Consider the following 19,897-nt stretch of genomic DNA (forward strand, 5'->3'; position numbering starts at 1 on the left):
CGTGAGAAACTCGGTATAGCGGCTGTAGCAACAGCTTCTGTCCTCGCCTCGCCTTTCGTACGCCACGCCAACCCTTTTACGGCACTTTTCTTGCCAGAGACACCGAGACGAGGTATTAAAACTGGCCTTGGAGTCTTTCTCAGACCTGGTTAATCGTCGCGAAAATTTATTCAACCTTTAATGATATCCGAGCGAATGCTAAGCTTTATGAATCAATGAATAACCGATACAAATATAATAGAAATTGCTTAGCAAAATATAGAAATGCTATATAACATATATAATATATATATGTAAATATACACATTTTACATTCATATTACATATTACATTCATTGAGAAAATTTCTGATTAAAAATGGTCGAATTATCAGAAAATTCTGATCATATGAGTCAGAATTTTGATTAGCCCAACTAGAATTATAGATCCAACTAGAAAATTTTGCCCATTTTTAACCAGAATTCCAATTAATGCAACTAGACTTTTTTTCAGTCTCTGTACCAGTTATATTTGATGTTTACTGGAAAACTGTGAGAAAATGTATTGGATTAGTGAAAAAAAAACTATTGGAAAACGAGTATAGTGTACAGTACTCGATTCGAATGATTTTTCAATTATTTCCAATAGTTTTTTTACAAGTCCAATAGTATTTTACCATATAAAGGAAGAACAGGTTTTTGAGATTTTGATATAAACGTTTGAAACGGAAGAGAGAGTGACTCAAAGAAAAAGAAAAATGATATTGGAGAGAAGATTTTATCATGATAAAAGCGCCGATGTATTCACTGATACGAAAAAAAAACGCTTGATTTCTAATAGCCTTGATTTTTGCCGAAGGTTATCGCTTGGTCGCAATTTCGGTTCCTGTATCTTTTTTACAGAAAATATGTCGCTTATTTATCCGTTTCGTGACTTAAATGCATGACGTGTCGGGGCAATTGCAGTGGAACACGATATAATTTTTTCTGAAGATAAAAACTGATAATGTTCGATATGCGATCGATAAAGGCAAAGATGACGGTTATTGTTGCAATAAGCAATTTGCTGCACCGCTGAAAACCCTTTCACCTTCCTACCGCACGTATACCGTAATTCTTTGAAAGTTGTCTGGTTCTCCATCGGTATCATTCGAATAACATATCTATTTATCAATAGTTATTGCAATCAATCCATTAATCAATATTGGGTCCCAATAAGATGAGAAAGATATCGAGAGAATTGGAATACATAACATGACATAAAAGACGTCATCACGTCACGCCATTTCTTTTATATCTGCGGATCATCAATTATTAGAAACTCTAATATTGATCGTTAAAAAAGATCAGATAAGTTTCTCGACTATTCGATTTTCGATCGAATCCACATTGGATGTCTTCTTGTCTTAAAGTTTTTAAATTCTTTATAAAGAAATTTTAAAACTCTGATAACGAGTTTGTGTATCACATACATAACTTAAAGTTCTTTATATTCTTCGTCAAAAAATTTTTAAACTCTGATAACAAAACCATTAAATTTTAATGTCGAGTAATTTTGTATTCCTCGAGTAAAGATAAAAATTAAAGGCATACGGTGTTCCATATTTTCACGTGGGAATGCATGTGCAGGCGGAGCATAGACTGGAGCAGTTAAAGAAGGCGACGGATAGAATACAAAGGGAAATCGAAGAAGTCACCGAGAGGGAACACGAACTGCGGAACGTGGGTAGCATTAAAACCACATCCCACGAGACGGTAGACTTCAAGGTATCTTTAGAATGCTTACACCAAATAATACAGTTTAGCGTCTATATCTATAAAAATCGTACGCGCATCTCTTTTCATTTATAAAAATAAAAATATTTTCGAGTTTCAATTGTCTGAAGAAAACTCATACAGCACAGAATTTTCAGTAATATCGCTGTAAAATCTCTGCAATATTGTTAATGTTGCAGCAGTGTTGCTGCAAACTTTCGTGCAACTTTGTGCTGTAGGAGAAAGATTAAAATGTGAAAATATGTTTAGAAATTGTCTCAAACATGGAAAGATCCACTTTGTATCTTAAAATAATATATATAATTAATAATTTTATTGCATAGGTGCACCGTATGCCACAAGCTCTGGCCTCGGGAAAACTGAAGAGAACAACGTCCACGCCGCAGATACTGGAGACAGTCAGCCCGACGTCGCTGTCGCCAAACTTGACGCCAAAGATGACGAACGGCGTGATATCTACGCGCACGACGCCGACACCGTTGCGCTTCGCAACCACGCCGAGCCAGAAGGGTTTGATGCACAGGTTTCTAGCTACACGGGGAAAACTCTACAAGAGCAAATCGCCGAACGACGACAGTTTGAATTCTCCCATAACGCCCATTATCACGCTCAATCCTCTGAGTATCAAAGTCTTTAACAGAACATTGGAAATACCACTGGAGCCGGACGACGAGCCAAAGAAGCCATTAACGAGGAAAGGATATGTTCCTGTCGAGCAGAAGATTCAAAAAGAGTTACATGACATGAAAGAACGGGAGAACGAATTAAGGTATTAATTGTTTAAGAATAAATTTTGAAATTTATTAATAAAGCGATTTGTACTATTATTATATCTCCAATCCTGTGACAATAATCAATAATACAAATTTAAATAATAATATCAGAAATAGATGATTCATTTAATATCTGATTTTGTTTTGCGATAAATAAAGCATTAAAACGATAAAATATCATGTTATCTAGGCAAATTGCTGCACATTGCAATAAAAATGACGTAAAAGAGTCTTTTCACTTGATTATAACATTTGTAAACTTAAACCGATTCGTGTAAATCTCTTTTATCTTCTAGATTGATGAGATCACAGATGTTGGCAAAGTCTCAGCCGAATCTACTTGACATAGGAAATGATAACGATTCCGATATTTACGACGGCTCCAGTTCTCTTAGAAGTGGCACTTCCACTAATACCTTGAATGAGGATGAAATCGAGAGAGAACATAAAGGAAAACACAAGGTTAGCAATGTTTCTCACTTTTTACGATCAATTATTATAATCAAAATAAATGTTATTAGTTTATGATAAATGTAATTCTTTGGATCGCGTTTGTTGGTTAGTTTTACTAACAATAAGCGATAAAAAAAACCTTTTATTTATAGCCTAATCCACGACGTCGTAACACGCTCATCGCGCAATGGGAGAATTTGATAGCCGCCAAGAGAGAAGTTATTGAGAACAACAACGAAAAAGATAGCTACTTTTGAAAGTTCTACTATTTGCAGATAACAACGTCTTTATCTTTATCCTATCGGTATCCTGTTCTATCCTGAACTAAATGATCGATTGTAAATTAATAATACTTAATGATATTACAGTGGATAACTGTATTGTAATAAGAGCTCATTGCTCCACCTTTCTTAAAGCGTATCTTAAATAGATATTTTCTTGTTTTTTATCTTGTTTATTTATATAGTTTGTTTACGAATGAACTATTTTTTTGTGTTTAAATATTTATGCGCTCTAGTATTAATTATATAAAGTTTAATCCATGTCGCGGCTGCGTGTTTTCAGTATTAAATTGTTGGCTAAATAACGTTATTAAAACGCGACTGCTTAAAATTAAAGAATCTTTTTTAAGAAAGTAGAGCACAGTTTGTTTCATCGTTATTAATGAATTGGATAACATGAATAAAATATGTAAAATATTCTCACTCGCGAGCGACTGAAGTTTTCGTATGTTATCATTTAATATAATTTTGCGGGTGTAAAGTGCTTATTAATATTATAATTGTTAGTTCACTCGATCTGGACGTGTATAGTATTAAAAATATATGTATCAAATATTAATTAGTCGTAAAGACAGGTAAGATATTCGATGGATACCTGCATGTGAAAAATCCAGTTGTAATAATAATAAATAATATTGCATTAATTGCAAATATTTCTTTTGTCATATCTGGCACTTTGTTTAGTTTCTTTATTATCACAGCCCATGACTTTAATAACATTCCAATTTATAATAATAAAGGTATTGTATAATAGAATCTATAATTATAAAGATATTATATAATGTTTGATTTTTATTTTAAAAATAAAAATCTATTGTAGCACAATTAGGCATAACACTAACACAATAATAAACCAATTAAATTTAAATAATTTTTTAATTACTGTTGATCAACGCTCCGAAACTTTATATTGCACTATTACATTAAATTTTATTAAAAAATAGGACGGATGAGACTTAATTGAGAGAGTACAATATCTTTATTCTTTATAATTTTAATGATATATAAAATAAAATTATCGCTAGTTTGCTTTATGCTTATGTGTCTATCACCGCGATTATTTGCCGGTGATGAGAAAGATTGATTATATGTCTTTACTTAATTAATACTTATCTGATCAGTCGTGGATGTAGCAGAAAGAGAATTAAAAAAAATCATAATTATAGCATAAAAGAGAACCACAAAATCATGAATATTATCCATTGAGATGTGTGAGTATTGATTACGTAGTTCAACGTTTTAAGGACATAGAGGCGCTTCAAAATAAAGCCCACCTGTCCACGCGGTATCTTCTTTCGTGTGAAATAAGATCCAATAAAATAAACACAGTATTTTTCCACATATTTATGATTATATTATGACATTATGGCCTCATATACAATCGAAATAGAAAACATAGAAATTACACTTTTACTTAATTTCTCTATAAATAAAGGTATGCGAATTTTTGTTACCACATCATGTTACTGTAAAGTCAATAAATTGCAATAAAATGTATACACAATTACTTTTGAGAGAGAGTACACATATATAGTATATTTCAATATGTAGAAATTCTTCTGTTATACTAATATGTCTTTTTAAAAGAATTATATAATTCTATCTCAGTAATTATTTCTAATTTTAGTTTCAGATTTACCAAATAATGTATGTGAAATATTAAACGGCCAATACGAAGATGTAATAAATAATGAACTTTCTACATTTATCGAGGCAATAAAAAATGGTGATAACTTAGAAGAAATTATACATAATAGTTTATCTGAAACTCATACTCGTGTATCATGGCTGTGTACAGGAGTAGCTTCGTTATTATACTTTGTTCGATGCAATTGGACAGGACCTCCTATTGATAAAGATATTGATTGGTTAAAAACCAGAAGGGCTGAAGCACTCAACCATTTATCCTTGCATGACGGATGTAATATAAATGTACGAAAACCAGAACTTCTTTATCTGTCTAAGAAAATATTTTCTAACGTAGATCTGCAGCTTAAATATAAAAGTTGCATTTGGTGGCTGTTTAGAGCTACTCTGTTGCATCAACATGTTTTAGATGAAAACGCAGGAGTACTGTTTGAAGAAACTGAGAATTTAATAACAGAAATTAATAATCTGAATATATTAGAACATGTTCTTTGTAAGCTTTTATTCAATCTGGAAGCAGCTACATTTTATTTGTACTATAGAAGATCACAAAATTCTGAGAAGCATCTTGAACATGCACAAAAAATAGCAGGCTTGAAATTAAATTTAGAAGGTGCAATGGGAAAACGTACCAAGTATCAACAAGAAGAAAAGCCTCAATTATACCTCAAGATAGAAATGAACGAGGATACTTTTCCTTCGATAGATTGTGAAAATGTACCAAGATCTCTGAATTTAAATGACTTTGATGATTTGAGATTAGACCGCATTGAGTTTTCAGAACATAAAGAAGAGACTAAATTAGGTATGATAGAAGAAGCGATAATTTTAGGAAAATAGTAAGTATAACAATATATTTATACCAGTTATAGCATGTAAGCGTTACAACATAGAGAGATTTTAATAGTTAACAGTGTTCAGTTGCAGCTGTGTCAACCTACATACGAACTTACTGATGAAGAAATCAGGCCTTACCTAAGTGTAAGTTATAATATTAACATTGAAGTTTTCTTTATTATTAATAAATAATATAATAGTTTATTGTTAATAGATAGTATTAAGAAATGTTTTTTTTGTAGAAAGTCATTGAAAGTACAAAAAATTGGTCATTAAAGATGACTTCTTTGTACTGCCGTTGTTCATCGGAGTCTGATAAGAGAACTGTCAATAGATCTATGAAGCAAGCAGAATCTCTAATAAATGATTACAATGATGTAAAAGCACCTACAGTCAGAAGAATGGATTTATTTTTTGCAAGTGGTATGAAACCGATTTGGATGTTGGAGGAGAAGTGGGCTAATCTAATGTTCAGTTTTGGCGACGTAAAAACAGCTCTGGAAATTTTTATAAAACTAGAATTGTGGGAAGATGTGATTGTCTGTTACAACGTGTTAAATTTGAAACATAAGGTATATTTTATATTAAATATATGACAAAAAGTTATGTAATAAATAACTAATGTGGACGCGTTTTCAGGCAGTTGAGATTATCAAGCAGGAAATATCTAAGAAACCAACGGTAAAATTGTGGTGTCTGTTAGGAGATGCAACTGGAGATGTGAGTCATTATGAAGTGGCATGGAAATTGTCCGATGAAAAAAGCAGTAGAGTGCAAAAACATTGGGGATTATATTATTTCACAAAGAAAAATGTTAGTATTTGAGCCACTAACTGCCAAAGTAAACTTTTTATTCAAATCTTAATATAAAATTTATATTTTAGTATGTCGAGGCAATACCACATTTAAAGCTATCAGTTGAATTGAATAACATTCAAGAAGATGTGTGGTTTAGACTGGGCTATGCAGCATTACAGATAGAAGATTGGAAGTTGGCTGCTATGGCATATAAACGTTACTGTTCTTTAGACCAATTTGTATGTACACATATTTTTTTTTATATTACTACTTTCACAGTCGATATATAGATTTCATAAAATTCTTATTCTATCTAAAAATTTCAGGCTTTTGAAGCATGGAATAATTTAGCAAAAGCATACATAAAATTGGGAGATAAAACAACAGCTTGGAAATTTTTACAAGATGCCATAGCATCTTGTTACGATTGTTGGCAAGTGTGGGACAATTTGATGATCGTAAGCATTGATTTGGGACATTTTTCAGAGGTAAATATTATATATGATACTTTTTACAAAAATTCTCTGTCCAAGTATCTAAACCAATTTTAAAAAAAAAAAAGCATTGAAACATTTAAAATTATAAAATATAGTTCATGTATATATATTTTAAAAGTGAATATATATATAATATATATTTATATTTGATATAGCTAAATTTTGATATTAAATATACCTTATTAATAGTTTTAAACAATTTATTTACAGGTTATTCGATGTTATCATCGTATTTTGGATTTGAAAAGCAACCATTTAGATGTCCAAGTTCTCCAGATACTATCAAATGCGATAGTAAATAATATTAATGACGCGAACGGAAATCCAGCATCTCGTTTGCTTCAAAATAGTTTGGAATTATTTGGAAGAATCACTTCTAATGTACTTAATAATCCAGATATTTGGAGAATGTACGCTGAACTTGTCGTATTGAAAAAAACAGACGTTGACGAAGAGAGAGCGGTACAGTATTTACAAAAAGCGTATCGTTTTATCACTTCGAATCCATGGAGTCACAACGAAGCTGCAACTCTAAATGTGCTGGATTTATGTTGTGATTTAGCGCAAGCATATTTACGTTGTACTACTGATATTGCAGTTGTTAAGAAAAGGAAGATGTTAGGAAGCGCTAAATTGTCGCTTCTAGGGGTCGTGAAAAAAGTCAAGGAACAAGAGTGGAGTAATACGAATATCATCGAACAATTAATGAAAGTTGAAGAATACTTAGCGATTATAACAAATGAATTAGAACAAATAAAACCTACTTAATGAGGATATTACTAGAAGAATTCTTTTTCTACAGAACTTTAAAATCAATGATATAATTGATTTTAACAAGATAATTTTACAACAAACAATATGAATACATTTTAAATTCTGTTTCATATGCATTGTATATAATTAATTATTATAATCAATATAATAATATTCTACATGCATATATATGTTAAACTGAAAAGTCAGCATATCACTTTCATATGCTTTCAGCATATATTATTCATAAAAATAATATTTTTATTAGACAGATAGACACACTTATTATAATTTGAACATTTAAATAGATAAAACTCGTTACAAATTATAATACAAAGAACATTTAAATTTATTGCATTTTCTATGTATTGTATATATTGTAAATTCAGTTTCTTAAATTGAAAAGAATTCAGTTTCTAAAATTTTCAAGAAAACCTGTTATATTAAAATTTTTGCAAAAGTAACTTAAATAAAACTTTTAAAGATATACATTTTTTAAATTCTTAAATACATAAAATAGTATATATATATATATTATATTTGCTTTGTATATTAATGTATTATTCTGTAACTCAAATGCATGAGAATGTTTCACTTTGCGCTCCTCATCCTGATGAAGTGAACGGCAAGGTTCACGAACGTTCCCAGACAACAAAAAGTGTCTAAATTCGGGTCATAAGACGTTCTTTGCGTCTAAAAGACGATTTAAAGACGTCTTATGTCACAATTTTAGACTTTGTGTTGGTTGGGTTGGTATTAGCAATGGATAAAAACACGGCGATAACCCGCAAACTTTCTGGTATCTTTGAAGATAATAAGGAGTTTTTGCAATTTATCCAGATACGTTACCTCCTTCTTAATAACTAATTAAAAAAAGGATAACGTGACGTTAGTGTTCACTATATCTAGATAAACGGTATTGCAAAAACTCCCTAATACCCGTGAAAGCCTAAAAAGCGTTATAATTTCACATTCTAATCCAACAGTGTCAAAATTAATAGTCTGTAACATGAAAATTTTTAGTTTATGTATTTTCCAAATTCAAAACTGAGTATTCGTCTTACTTTTATCAATTTTGAATACTTGAGAAAAATTAAAAAATAATAATTTTAATTTTGAGATAAAAATTTTAATTAAAATTCACTATCTCTCTCTTTGAATGTTATATCCTTTTAGAAAAAATTTTATTTATTAATAATAATTAGTAATAATAATTAGTAATAATATAATACCTACATTATCCCCGCATTGTTTTATTTTTTTAAATTTTATAAAGTACTACTTTCCATTTTCGACTCTAAAGAAATTAATCTCTATTATTCCTGCAATGTTCCAGGATCTAATTATACTCCCCTCTCCTTAAGAACGTTCCTTATTTTTTTTTGTTTGAAATAATTCTTATTTTATTAATAACCGCAAATTGGTGCTTTGATTTATTAATAAATAAGATATATATTTCATTCTGTTATTAAAAAAGAAAAATGCAGCAACTTGTCGGTATTTAGGAGCAGGATAAGAAACTAGCAGCATCACTGTTCCTGAATAGAAGAATGGGGCAGAGCGTATAAGGCCCAATAAGGCCTAGTTTCACGACTCACGGTTAACTCTTAGGCCCCTTTCTACCAATATAGTTTAATTTTAATCTCGGTTTAACTAACTCTTCATCTTTTTCCAGTTCTGAGAATTAGAAAAAGATAAAGAGTAAGTTGAATTGAGATTAAAGTTAATCTACGTTGATAGAAACGAGCCCTAGGCCCAGTTCCACAACTCACAGTTAACTCTTAACCGAGGTTCGACTTGTTTCTCATCTCTTTTCAAAAATTAGAAAGAGACAATGAATAAATTGAACCTCGGTTAAGAGTTAACCGTGAGTTGTGGAACTGGGCCTTAATCGAAGTTCAACTTATTCTATAGCTACGTTTACACCATGCGCTTAGTCCGCGACCTATATGATAGGTGTCTTTGTTTAACTTACAGGATAAACAAGGACATCTATTGTATAGGCCGCGGCCTAAATGCATGGTGTAAACGTAGCCATTATTTCTTTCAAAATTGGAAAAAGATGAAAAACAAGTTGAACTTCGGTTAAGAGTTAACCGTGAATTGTTGAACTGGGCTTAAGCTTGCGTTCCGTTTCATGCATGGTGCATCATTTATCCTTGTTACTCACCGAATGTTAAACAAGGATAAATGATGCATTACGCACATCATGAGTGAAATGGAATGTACCTTAGTAACGGAGCGCCAACTCACTTATCGTACTGACGTACTATATATATCGTGAGATATCGTGTATTTGTTATCAATGTGGATTGTACTTTGTTCTCACCTACGCAACGATTTTATCGCTTGACTTTTGTGGATATTGCATTCGTACTATCATACTACCGCAGTAAGTATCCAGGTGGTTATTGAACATCATATTGTTTTACATAATTGGATTGGAAACGATAACCGGTGTATAATTTTCTTTCCTACTTATTTTTTTTCTTCCAGAAACCTAACCCCGTTTCAAAAGCAATATTTCTGCTGATTTATTACGTTTGCAAATACAAATATTATTAATTACATAATAACGACATTAATGTCCATTTCCATCAATGTAGATTAACTTTAATTTCGTTTAACTTTTAATCTTTTTCTAGTTCTAAGAATTTTTTCTAATTCTTAGAACTAGAAAAAGATGAAGAGCAACTCAGATAGCAACGTGTTTGTCTTGTTGCTGGCATATTGCTTGCTAAGTATGTGTTGCTACCAGAATTGCAGCAACTGAGTCCTCATTTGTTGGCAACTTAATGTCTTCACGATATGATAACATTGAGTAGCAACTTGCCAGCAATTTGTCGACAACTTTAAAATCGTCATCATCAAAATTCGTACTATTGCCATAATAATATGCAATATTATACAATGTTGTCACATTGCCGACAACGCAAGGTAATATTGATGTAGCTATCTTGCTGTTAAACTGCTGGCAATATACACATTGTTGTCTACATATTGCTACAATGTCGGTATATTCGAAATCGTTGAAGACAAATCTACAGCAAGTTGTCAGCATTGTAAGCAATCACAGATTTACAAGATTTTGCTGAGACACGCTTTGCTATCTGGGAAATTAAGTTCATCTTTTGGTAAAAATGGACCTGAATTTGCAATATCATTGTCTTAGATCATATAAGATATATGTAGTGCATGATATGTGTTGCAATAGTGAAGAACATTTATTTATTTTAGATGTCTTTCGCGGGAAAAGTCGTCTTAATAACAGGGGCCAGTTCAGGAATAGGTGCTGCAACAGCTGTTCACCTAGCTCAGCTTGGGGCATCGTTGTCACTAAGCGGACGTAATAAGAACAATTTAGAGAAGGTAGCTGAACAGTGTGGACAATCCAAGTCATTCATCGTAACGGGAGAACTAACTAATGAGAGCGATGTGAAAAATATTATCGATTCAACGATCAAGCATTATGGCAAATTAGATGTTTTAGTTAACAACGCTGGAATTTTGGAAAGCGGTAGTATAGAGACTACAAGCTTGGAACAGTACGACAAGTATGTGATTATAAGCCGATAATATATATAAACTTTTATCGATATTGATCAACTGTGTTCTATTTTGATAACACGCTGGTATAATATCAAAACATGTTTTTTTCAGGATTTTCAATGTGAATGTTCGCTCCGTATATCAATTAACAACACTGGCAGTGCCACATTTAATCAAGACGAAGGGCAGCATTGTAAATATCTCTAGCGTAAATGGATTACGATCTTTCTCGGGTTGTCTGGCATATTGCATGAGTAAGGCAGCCGTGGATCAATTTACACGTTGCGTTGCTTTAGAATTGGCACCAAAACAGGTGTGTGTAAACATATAACGGTTTCCTTTTTTAAATTTAATATCGTTTTTAAATATTTGCGTTATTTAAAAATTTTTTTAATGCACTAGGTGCGCGTGAATGCCGTAAATCCTGGCGTTATAATAACAAACCTGCACGAAAACAGTGGAATGAACAAAGATCAGCTTAAAAGCTTTTTCGAGCGCGGTAAAGAAACGCATGCTCTAGGAAGAACAGGCAACGTTTCGGAAGTCGCAAAGACTATTGCATTTCTAGCGAGCGACGATGCTAGTTTCATAACAGGAGCAACGTTACCTGTGGATGGAGGTAGACATGCCATGTGTCCTCGCTAAAAATCTTAAGCCATCTGTATAAATGATATACAGTATATATTATATATATATACTTATATAAAATACATCATATAGCATATATTAATGAGATTACATACAATATTTTTATTCTATTCTACCTGTTTCAAGAACACATTGAAAATATATTTTATATACATGTATGTGTATATATATGTATATACACATACATACATAGATTGTAATTGTTTGTAACCTATTTTCATTAAAAAAGGTGCTTATATTTTTGTATCTACCAAAAAAAGTGAAAATTCTCCTAGCTAGACTATAAGTAGGATAAACAGTACTCAAAACAAAAAATGTAATAACTGAGTTTTAATATCTCCAATTTCTTATAAAGCACATTTCATAAAAAAAAAATAATAAAATTTTATATTAAAATATACAAAGCATTTAAATAAAAAAAAAACCAATATACGCGTATAACGTAAAATAAATGAGCAGAATATTTTAATTAAACTGAAAAACGCATTCTATTTAAAAATTTAATTCATGAAAAGTAATTTTATGTCTGTTTTATAAATATTATATTTTCACTGTGTGGAATTTTATAGAATTATTGAAAAATTTAATTTAGACATTCAGTTGAAAGTCCGTTATAATATCATCATTTAGTTTTTATTTTGCCAACAAAAATGGCAGTATTAATGATTCATGTTATAATAAACACACAACATATGTGTAACATGATATACAGTGTAATGTATAATATAGATTGACGTAAGAAATTTTTATCTATAGTATAATTTACAGCTATATTGTAACTTGTCTGTAAGATGATAATTTACATTGACGAATGATAATAACACACTAACAAGTATAGGTCATATATAATGTATATATATATATATATATATACAACAATAATTTTATTACAAAAGTATTATTTAATATGTTCGCCATTTGCAATGAATCGCAGACAAGCTATTGCATTTTGGCCTAAAAATATATGTAAAATAATCCATTTTATATAATTCGTAAAATGCGATTTTTATGCATAAGAAACGCTTATATATAACGCTAACACTGTAATATATTTTCTTTTTACATTTACAAATTCTTGATCTTCACAGACATATTATAACACTACAACATAATTGTTTTGATAAAAACAACGAAATTTTCGCAAAGAAATTATTTCTTTAAGAATACTTAATATTCTTCTATTCTTCTATTATATTTATACTTAACAGTATAATATTTTTTAATTCTTTCGTATACATATACAAAAAATAGGACACCACAAATGTGGCTAGTATGAAATCTCTATGGGACTTCTTTGCATTTCATTAATAATACAAAAAAGAAATATAAGACTATTTCTCTACAGTCAAAGGTACAACATCCTATCATTGAAATTCGTCCAAGTCTCCTTATTCAATAATATGACTTTGAAATATTCAACGTGTCAGACGATTATCACAACAATTTCCTACTGGAATTATGCACATAGTTTAAAGCAGACGTTGAGAAACATCCCTGTTTTACATCTGCAGATAAGTTTATCCAGATAAAGGATAAATATTTCAGCCTTTACTGACAGGTACTCTGTTATTACTATTGTTTTTAGAATCTACTGCACTTAATGCTATACCTAATTGTGCTGCATAGTATGTCAACATAATGGATACCTGGGAAGTAAAAAAAATCGAACATTATTATACCTTTCATAAAATTATCATATCGTCATCAAGGCATTTTTCAGAAGCACTATGTGAATGTATAGACTACGTTCCGTTATTCAATAATATGGCTTTGAAATATTTTATTCATTGCAAGTACAAAAAATTTGTTATATACATTACATATATTATAGATTTTCAGTACTCTCAATGAACAAAAGGCAGCCTTAATGTACATACCTGAGAATAAGGTAATGGACTATGGAAATAATGAAACCCGAGCAAAGTGTCAGATATGACAAAGCAAATGCTTCCAATGCAACTGCACAACTTAGTCCACGTCCACAATTCCTAATGGATAAAATATAATTAATTCTCTATATTGCATTAATAATATATATAAGAACTATTACTTGCGGCAAAGTTTTTAGATAAATAATAATTTATTGTTAGAGAAGTAAGTGTCACATATTTAAAGGGAATGGAGATAACAGGTATAAAGTTAATTGTTTCTGTAGTTTCTATATTATTACATAAATTTACCCCGAAGAACTGTACTCTTGATATGGCTCTCCATGCCATAGTGGTAAGTAATACTGTATAAATTGGCACTCCTATTGTTAAAACCCCATTTAATCCCGGCATCAAAGCACATATAACTGGAAGCAGTACATTAATCAATTAATTAATGACAGATAGCGATCAATGAAAATTAATACAAAATCGGTTAAAAACACATTCGCAATATTCGTGTTCATAAATCTTACCAATTGAACAAGACATGTACAGTATTACTCCGAGTGTTAAATTAAGGGGTTTGAATCCAAATGCAAATATATACATAATTTGCGCGATAGCAAACATACACATCCCTGCAGTGAAGCAATTAGGCCACACTAATAGTGCGTCACCTATGCAACTAAACACTAATCCCGTTAATATACGCCTGGAGAAGGCATATCTGCAAAGAGATGAGTATTACGTTAGCAACGCTGAAGCAAAAAGATTACCACCGAATAAAATCATCCAGCTTATCGTTAATCTATAGAAGCACTCTACTTACTCTTTGGATAAACTAATTCCGTGCAACAGAACAAAAATAATAAGACTTATTATCGGCAAACATTTAAAACACGCCGTTAATAGAGATGGCTGTTCAGCAAGTAATACAAAATATACGGACACACTTTTAAAGAACGGTACCAATTTTGGCCCAACGCTTTTTATCTGAAATATAAAAATATTATTTTATTATTTATTGCAAAAACTCGTATCGATATGCAGAAACGTTGTAATGATAAAAAATGTATTTGCATGATAATTTTAATAGACCAATTATTTTTCTCTAAAACCACTTGTGCATATAAAATAATAAAAACAATTAGAGAATAAAAAAATTCCACGATAAATTATTCATAATTCAATTTTAATTGCATTAAATTCATAAAGTTGCCTATTTTCATGAAGAAGCAGCTATCTTAAAATAACTTATCTCTAAGTACACAAATTTTTATTTTTATCTAAGTACACAGTTTAATAGTAATAAATGATAAAAAAATTTCGGAAACATCGTAAATTATACGTTATAAACATCTTCAATTATCATTGATTTATCATTTGATATTTCACAATTAGATAATCCAATCAAGTAAACACGTTCATTTTATGGAATAGAATAAAATTTATATCTACTCGCACAGGAGTTGAGATTAATTCTATTTTTTTAAATTTGTTGATAAATGGCGATTACAAATTAATTTTTAATTTATAATCACATTATTATTAACAGCAATTCAATACGATTATTGTAAAATTCTTCATATTTATATATTTATTAATGTTTACAGCATATTAATTTTTTACAGAAAAAAATAATTATACATATATAACTATTTCCAAAATATATTCAAATCTATCTAATGATAGGGCATGTTTGAATGAGATTTATCCGCAGTCACTGAGGCCTAATCATCGACCTAATCCAGCCAGTTACAAGATAGTACATTATCTAATACTGGTACCGTCAGGATGCACAATGGTCTTTGATACAGAGCAATCACTTTATGCCAATACAGTAGTTTTCTCTAATAGCACTCTATTGCAATGATTGCATTGAATTGATATCTTTAAGATATTTCCAGCAAGATACACGTAACGCGGAAATTCTGGGTTCTGGCTGTTTGTAATTTCCGTTCGTATTTTGTGATTCATTAATGTTATATGTTGCAATTTAATGATTAATAATTTAGTTATTTGAAATGGAATTTGGAAAGGAATTAAGTTTACAAAACAAGAAGAGTTTTAATTTACAAAACAATGCAAAATTATTAAAAAATTATTACTTATTACTTACTATTAATTACTTACTAATTAATACTTAATTATTATATATTTTTCAATTGCAAAATATTAAATGTATTTATCACGTTTATATAAATTGTAGATATAATTACATACAGAGCTTGAATTAAAATTTTTATATAGGCACAAAAAATGTTTACTGTGAAATGTAAATACGAAATGTATGCAAATTATAAATAATTATCTATATCTTCATCTAATCTTTGTACGGACTTATAAAAAAACGATGCGTCCTCTGTTTTTGCATCCAAAGAAGGATGCAAATCGTTTTAATTAACATAATTATAACCGCGTGCCTACAATTCCGGAGAATTGCGAGTATTATATATTCGCTGAAAATTAGACGACTTCTCTCAAAATAATTCTTTCCGTAAAGTACAGTTGTTGTCTGCGCTCCGATAATTTTCCGCGTATACAATATAACACACTTTTGACGTACATGTCACGACGTAAGTATACGCAAATCGAATATTTATCTTTCAGTTTCAACCACCACGCGAGTGGTTACTTGGATTAATTCAATAAATTCTATTTTTACGCGAATATGCCGCTCGCGTTCTAACAAAGGGGCAGAGTATAAGGAATACGTGATTCATACAAAAGGGGAAAACAAAAAACAGCAGCAGTAGCAGCAGCAGCAGCTTCTCTCGATTTAAATCGAACGGCGATAGTGCGGCGAAGGCGGCAATTGAGACGATTTTAATTTAATAAAAAATAAATAATAAAATAAAATAAAACCAGCGAGTGTTTACAGAAGGAGGGTGATATATACGTCCACCTTTATCGGCGTGAACCGTCTATCGCAACCACGTCTTCTTACCACTTGTGTAGGCGATGACATCTTCGGTTGAAGGACACCAAAGGGGCGCGGGGTGGTCGGGGAGGGAGCAACGCCGCAGCAGCCGCCTGTGTCACTCCGAACCGTCCGCCAAGTCCAACCGACCGAGACCGTGAGAGGCCCCGCGAGTGTGCTGATGGCTCGCAGGCTCCCTGTTTATTTATATGACCGCTTTTCGACGCACCACTCACACGCATGTATATACACACACACATACACACACATACACACGTGCGCATCGCGCGCCCTGTCACCGGGGCACTGTGTTGTTGGTGCACCCCACCGCCGATCACATCGCCCAGGGCGGCCAACCGGCCGACGACCAATCACCAATTCCGTCGGCACTTCAGGCCAGGGCTGCGCGTTCGAAAATAGAATTTAACCACTTTCGTATGAACTTCGCCAACAATTGTTTTAATTCTTAAATGATTTATGAAATCGTTTCTATAGAGACTTTCACAAGATGTAATTAAAAAGTAAATATAATAAGAATTTTGGAAAAATATAATTAAAAAAGTTTGACATAGTCATCTAGAATATTTTAATTAATTAATTTAATTTAGTTGATATAAATATAAAGTACACAAAGTTTTTTAAATCGATTGTATTTTATTTATGAAAAGTCTTGAAGTATATAATTTAAAGGATTTTGTAATCGTTTGGATATAATTTAAATTAAATATTTTTGAACTTATACGTAAATAGTCGGTATATCAAGTTTATTCGTATAAAATTAGTAAACAATGAATTACTTCTTAAACTATTTTCTTATTAAATTATTTATATTTCGTACGAAGACTTTTGAAATATAATTAAAAGAATAATTTTAACTAATCAGTTATTTTTGTACTATGAAGTTAACCGATATAGCTGATTAATTAAAACTATCTCGATCACTGTCGAACCATTTTTAATTGCATTTTAAAAATCTTCGTACAAGATATACAAGTAATGAAATAATTCATAAGAAAGTTGTTTACGAAATCATTCATTTGTGATAGTCATTTTTTAATTAATCGTAATTTAAATTAAATATTTTGCAGTTTTTTTCTATTAATGCTGGAGTCTCTCTCTCTCTCTCTCTCTCTCTCTCTCTCTCTCTCCCATGAGACGTATTTGCCGCGTATCACGTAACCGCGTAACCAATCAGTAATCAGTAAGACACGAAATCACAGCAGCAGATCGCTTTTGATTGGTTGCGTTCAGCAGACTCAACAGTTTTGCAACCGTTTTATGATTGTCTGCTGAGATAGGACCATTCTTCTAGATCTAAAAGTATGATCCAATTAGCGCGAAGGAAACTTCCAACAGTTGCAAAATAAACGTTCTGCTGAACGCAGCCATTGATTACATGGTTATGCTGGATTCACACTGTATCCGATTTTCGTCGTACGACGCTCCGCAACCAATCAGAAAACAGGATTCCGATGAATTTTGCTTCGTATTATTGGAATCCTGTTTTCTGATTGGATGCAGAGCGTCGTACGACGAAAATCGGATGCAGTGTGATTCCAAGATACGCGGAAAATACGCCTCATGCCTTCTCATGGGACTCCAGCATAAGGCCGGAATCAAACTACGCATTGAATATTGAGATTAAAGATTGAAAGATTGAAAGATTGAAATTTGACCAATCAAAACAATAGGAGATAAAATTTCTTTGTTCTCACTGGTCAAATTTTAATCTTCAATCTTCAATCTGAATCTTCAATGCATAGTCTGATTTCGGTCTTATGCCCGTGTCACACTACGCATTGGAGACTGAGGATTGAAAATTGAGGATTAGAATTCAGCCAATTAGAACGAAACGGATTAAACTTAAAATTACCTGATTGGTCGAATTCTAATCTTTAATTCGCAATCCTCAATCTCCAATGCGTAGTGTGACACGGGCATTACTCCGGATCTACAATAGGGTTTTAAGCCTTAAGCCATAAAAAATGGGCGAATTACAGTCGATTATTCTCCTATAATAAGGAAGTTAGAATTCTGAATTGATCAATTGGCGACGTGGACAATCCGGTGTCATTTATGCCCGTGTCACACTACGCATTGGAGATTGAGGATTAGAATTTGACCAATTCAGGTAATTTTAAGTTTAATCCGTTGCGTTCTAATTGGCTGAATTCTAATCCTCAATTCGCAATTCTTATGGTGAAATCACACGATGCGGAAAAAGATTGCGGAATAGAGAATGCGTCATTGAAGCAACCAATCAACGCTATTCAGCGCTATTCGGAATAGCGCTGATTGGTTGCTTCAATGACGCATTCTCTATTCCGCAGTCTTTTTCCGCACCGTGTGATTTCACCCTTAGTCTCCAATGTGTAGTGTGAGGCCGGAATCTACGCATTGAATATTGAGATTGAAGATTGAAAAATTGAAATTTGAACAATCAAAACAATAGGAGCTAAAATTCCTTTATCCTTACTGGTCAAATTGTAATCAATGGCTGCGGTCAGCAGAACGTTTGTTTTGCAACTGTTGGAAGTTTCCTTCGCGCTAATTGGATCATACTTTTAGATCTAGAAGAATGGTCCTATCTCAGCAGACAATCATAAAACGGTTGCAAAACTGTTGAGTCTGCTGAACGCAGCCTTTAATCTTCAATCTCAATCCTCAATGGCTACGTTTACACCGTGCTCTTAGTTCGCGACCTATACGATAGGTGTCTTTGTTTAATATACAGAATCAAAGACATCTATTGTATAGGCCGCGGCCTAAATGCACGATGTAAACGTAGCCAATGCGTAGTCTGATTCCGGCCTGACACGGGCATTACAAGACTCATAAGTCTGTTCGTGTTGCTTGCACTTTCTGTAATCAGAATCTTTGCTTTCTCTCTCTCTCTCTCTTTCTCTCTTTTTGTCTCCGATGCCCGAATATATATTTATCTCATCTTACAAAAATTGTTACACCTCAATGAAATTTGAAACAATATGAACAAATTTCATATTAACGAGTGTTTTACTCTGTTTTTTTAATTTCCCTTCGGATAAAGGGAAAATTTAAGACGCTTTCAATCTTTCCTTTTGATCTTTTGGCAATTCTTTACGCTGGATATTTCATTG

The 19,897-nt window shown here is 31.9% G+C and overlaps 4 protein-coding genes across 7 annotated transcripts in view; 3 read left to right on the plus strand and 1 right to left on the minus strand.

Moving 5' to 3' along the window:
- mdu (mitotic spindle positioning protein meduse) overlaps window positions 1-3,391 on the plus strand; it is an 8,973-nt gene extending 5,582 nt beyond the window's left edge. For both annotated transcript variants that reach the window (XM_018452393.1, XM_018452392.1), the window contains 4 exons: window positions 1,608-1,745; window positions 2,078-2,523; window positions 2,824-2,989; window positions 3,133-3,391. In XM_018452393.1, coding sequence (XP_018307895.1) covers window positions 1,608-1,745; window positions 2,078-2,523; window positions 2,824-2,989; window positions 3,133-3,237 — 855 coding nt within the window. In that variant the 3' untranslated portion in view covers window positions 3,238-3,391. The remainder of the gene's footprint in view (window positions 1-1,607; window positions 1,746-2,077; window positions 2,524-2,823; window positions 2,990-3,132) is intronic.
- A 1,235-nt stretch (window positions 3,392-4,626) lies between these two features.
- On the plus strand, window positions 4,627-7,882 carry LOC108725427 (tetratricopeptide repeat protein 27). The gene is made up of 8 exons (XM_018452449.1): window positions 4,627-4,696; window positions 4,889-5,747; window positions 5,823-5,889; window positions 5,988-6,317; window positions 6,385-6,558; window positions 6,630-6,782; window positions 6,870-7,031; window positions 7,251-7,882. The coding sequence occupies exons 1-8, from the start codon at window positions 4,627-4,629 to the stop codon at window positions 7,806-7,808; spliced, it is 2,373 nt and encodes a 790-aa protein (XP_018307951.1). The 3' UTR covers window positions 7,809-7,882.
- A 2,044-nt stretch (window positions 7,883-9,926) lies between these two features.
- On the plus strand, window positions 9,927-12,026 carry LOC108725428 (3-oxoacyl-[acyl-carrier-protein] reductase FabG-like). Of its 3 annotated transcripts, none has more exons than XM_018452452.1 (4): window positions 9,927-10,197; window positions 11,031-11,347; window positions 11,454-11,655; window positions 11,745-12,026. In XM_018452452.1, exons 2-4 carry the CDS (start codon window positions 11,031-11,033, stop codon window positions 11,985-11,987), a joined length of 762 nt encoding a protein of 253 aa, XP_018307954.1. In that variant the 5' UTR covers window positions 9,927-10,197; the 3' UTR covers window positions 11,988-12,026. The 3 variants fall into 3 exon arrangements, with proteins under 3 accessions (XP_018307954.1, XP_018307952.1, XP_018307953.1); XM_018452450.1 differs by having other exon boundaries at window positions 9,929-10,185; window positions 11,745-12,025; XM_018452451.1 differs by lacking the exon at window positions 9,927-10,197 and adding an exon at window positions 10,200-10,252.
- Window positions 12,027-13,280: 1,254 nt separating this feature from the next.
- Window positions 13,281-17,144, minus strand: LOC108725403 (lysoplasmalogenase-like protein TMEM86A). Its single transcript, XM_018452410.1, has 6 exons — window positions 16,809-17,144; window positions 14,691-14,854; window positions 14,395-14,588; window positions 14,171-14,286; window positions 13,868-13,978; window positions 13,281-13,636 (listed from the first exon to the last, which is right to left on the minus strand). Exons 1-6 carry the CDS (start codon window positions 16,827-16,829, stop codon window positions 13,532-13,534), a joined length of 711 nt encoding a protein of 236 aa, XP_018307912.1. The 5' UTR covers window positions 16,830-17,144; the 3' UTR covers window positions 13,281-13,531.
- Between the last annotated feature and the right edge of the window lie 2,753 nt (window positions 17,145-19,897).

This window comes from Mycetomoellerius zeteki, unplaced genomic scaffold, assembly GCF_001594055.1.
Source record: "Mycetomoellerius zeteki isolate Tzet28-1 unplaced genomic scaffold, Tzet1.0 scaffold345, whole genome shotgun sequence".
Taxonomy (NCBI): domain Eukaryota; kingdom Metazoa; phylum Arthropoda; class Insecta; order Hymenoptera; family Formicidae; genus Mycetomoellerius; species Mycetomoellerius zeteki.

Bases quoted from the DNA above. Each gene is read 5' to 3' on its own strand.
- LOC108725427 (XM_018452449.1), top strand. From the start codon at position 4,627: ATGGCCTCATATACAATCGAAATAGAAAACATAGAAATTACACTTTTA. The intron at 4,697-4,888 runs GTATGCGAATTT...TTCTAATTTTAG, and splicing joins TAATTTCTCTATAAATAAAG to TTTCAGATTTACCAAATAAT. The intron at 6,318-6,384 runs GTATATTTTATA...ACGCGTTTTCAG, and splicing joins TGTTAAATTTGAAACATAAG to GCAGTTGAGATTATCAAGCA.
- LOC108725428 (XM_018452452.1), top strand. From the start codon at position 11,031: ATGTCTTTCGCGGGAAAAGTCGTCTTAATAACAGGGGCCAGTTCAGGA. The intron at 11,348-11,453 runs GTATGTGATTAT...TGTTTTTTTCAG, and splicing joins AGCTTGGAACAGTACGACAA to GATTTTCAATGTGAATGTTC. The intron at 11,656-11,744 runs GTGTGTGTAAAC...TTAATGCACTAG, and splicing joins TAGAATTGGCACCAAAACAG to GTGCGCGTGAATGCCGTAAA.
- LOC108725403 (XM_018452410.1), bottom strand. From the start codon at position 16,829: ATGTCATCGCCTACACAAGTG. The intron at 14,855-16,808 runs GTAAGAAGACGT...TTTATATTTCAG, and splicing joins TGTCATCGCCTACACAAGTG to ATAAAAAGCGTTGGGCCAAA. The intron at 14,287-14,394 runs GTAAGATTTATG...TACTGCTTCCAG, and splicing joins GTACATGTCTTGTTCAATTG to TTATATGTGCTTTGATGCCG.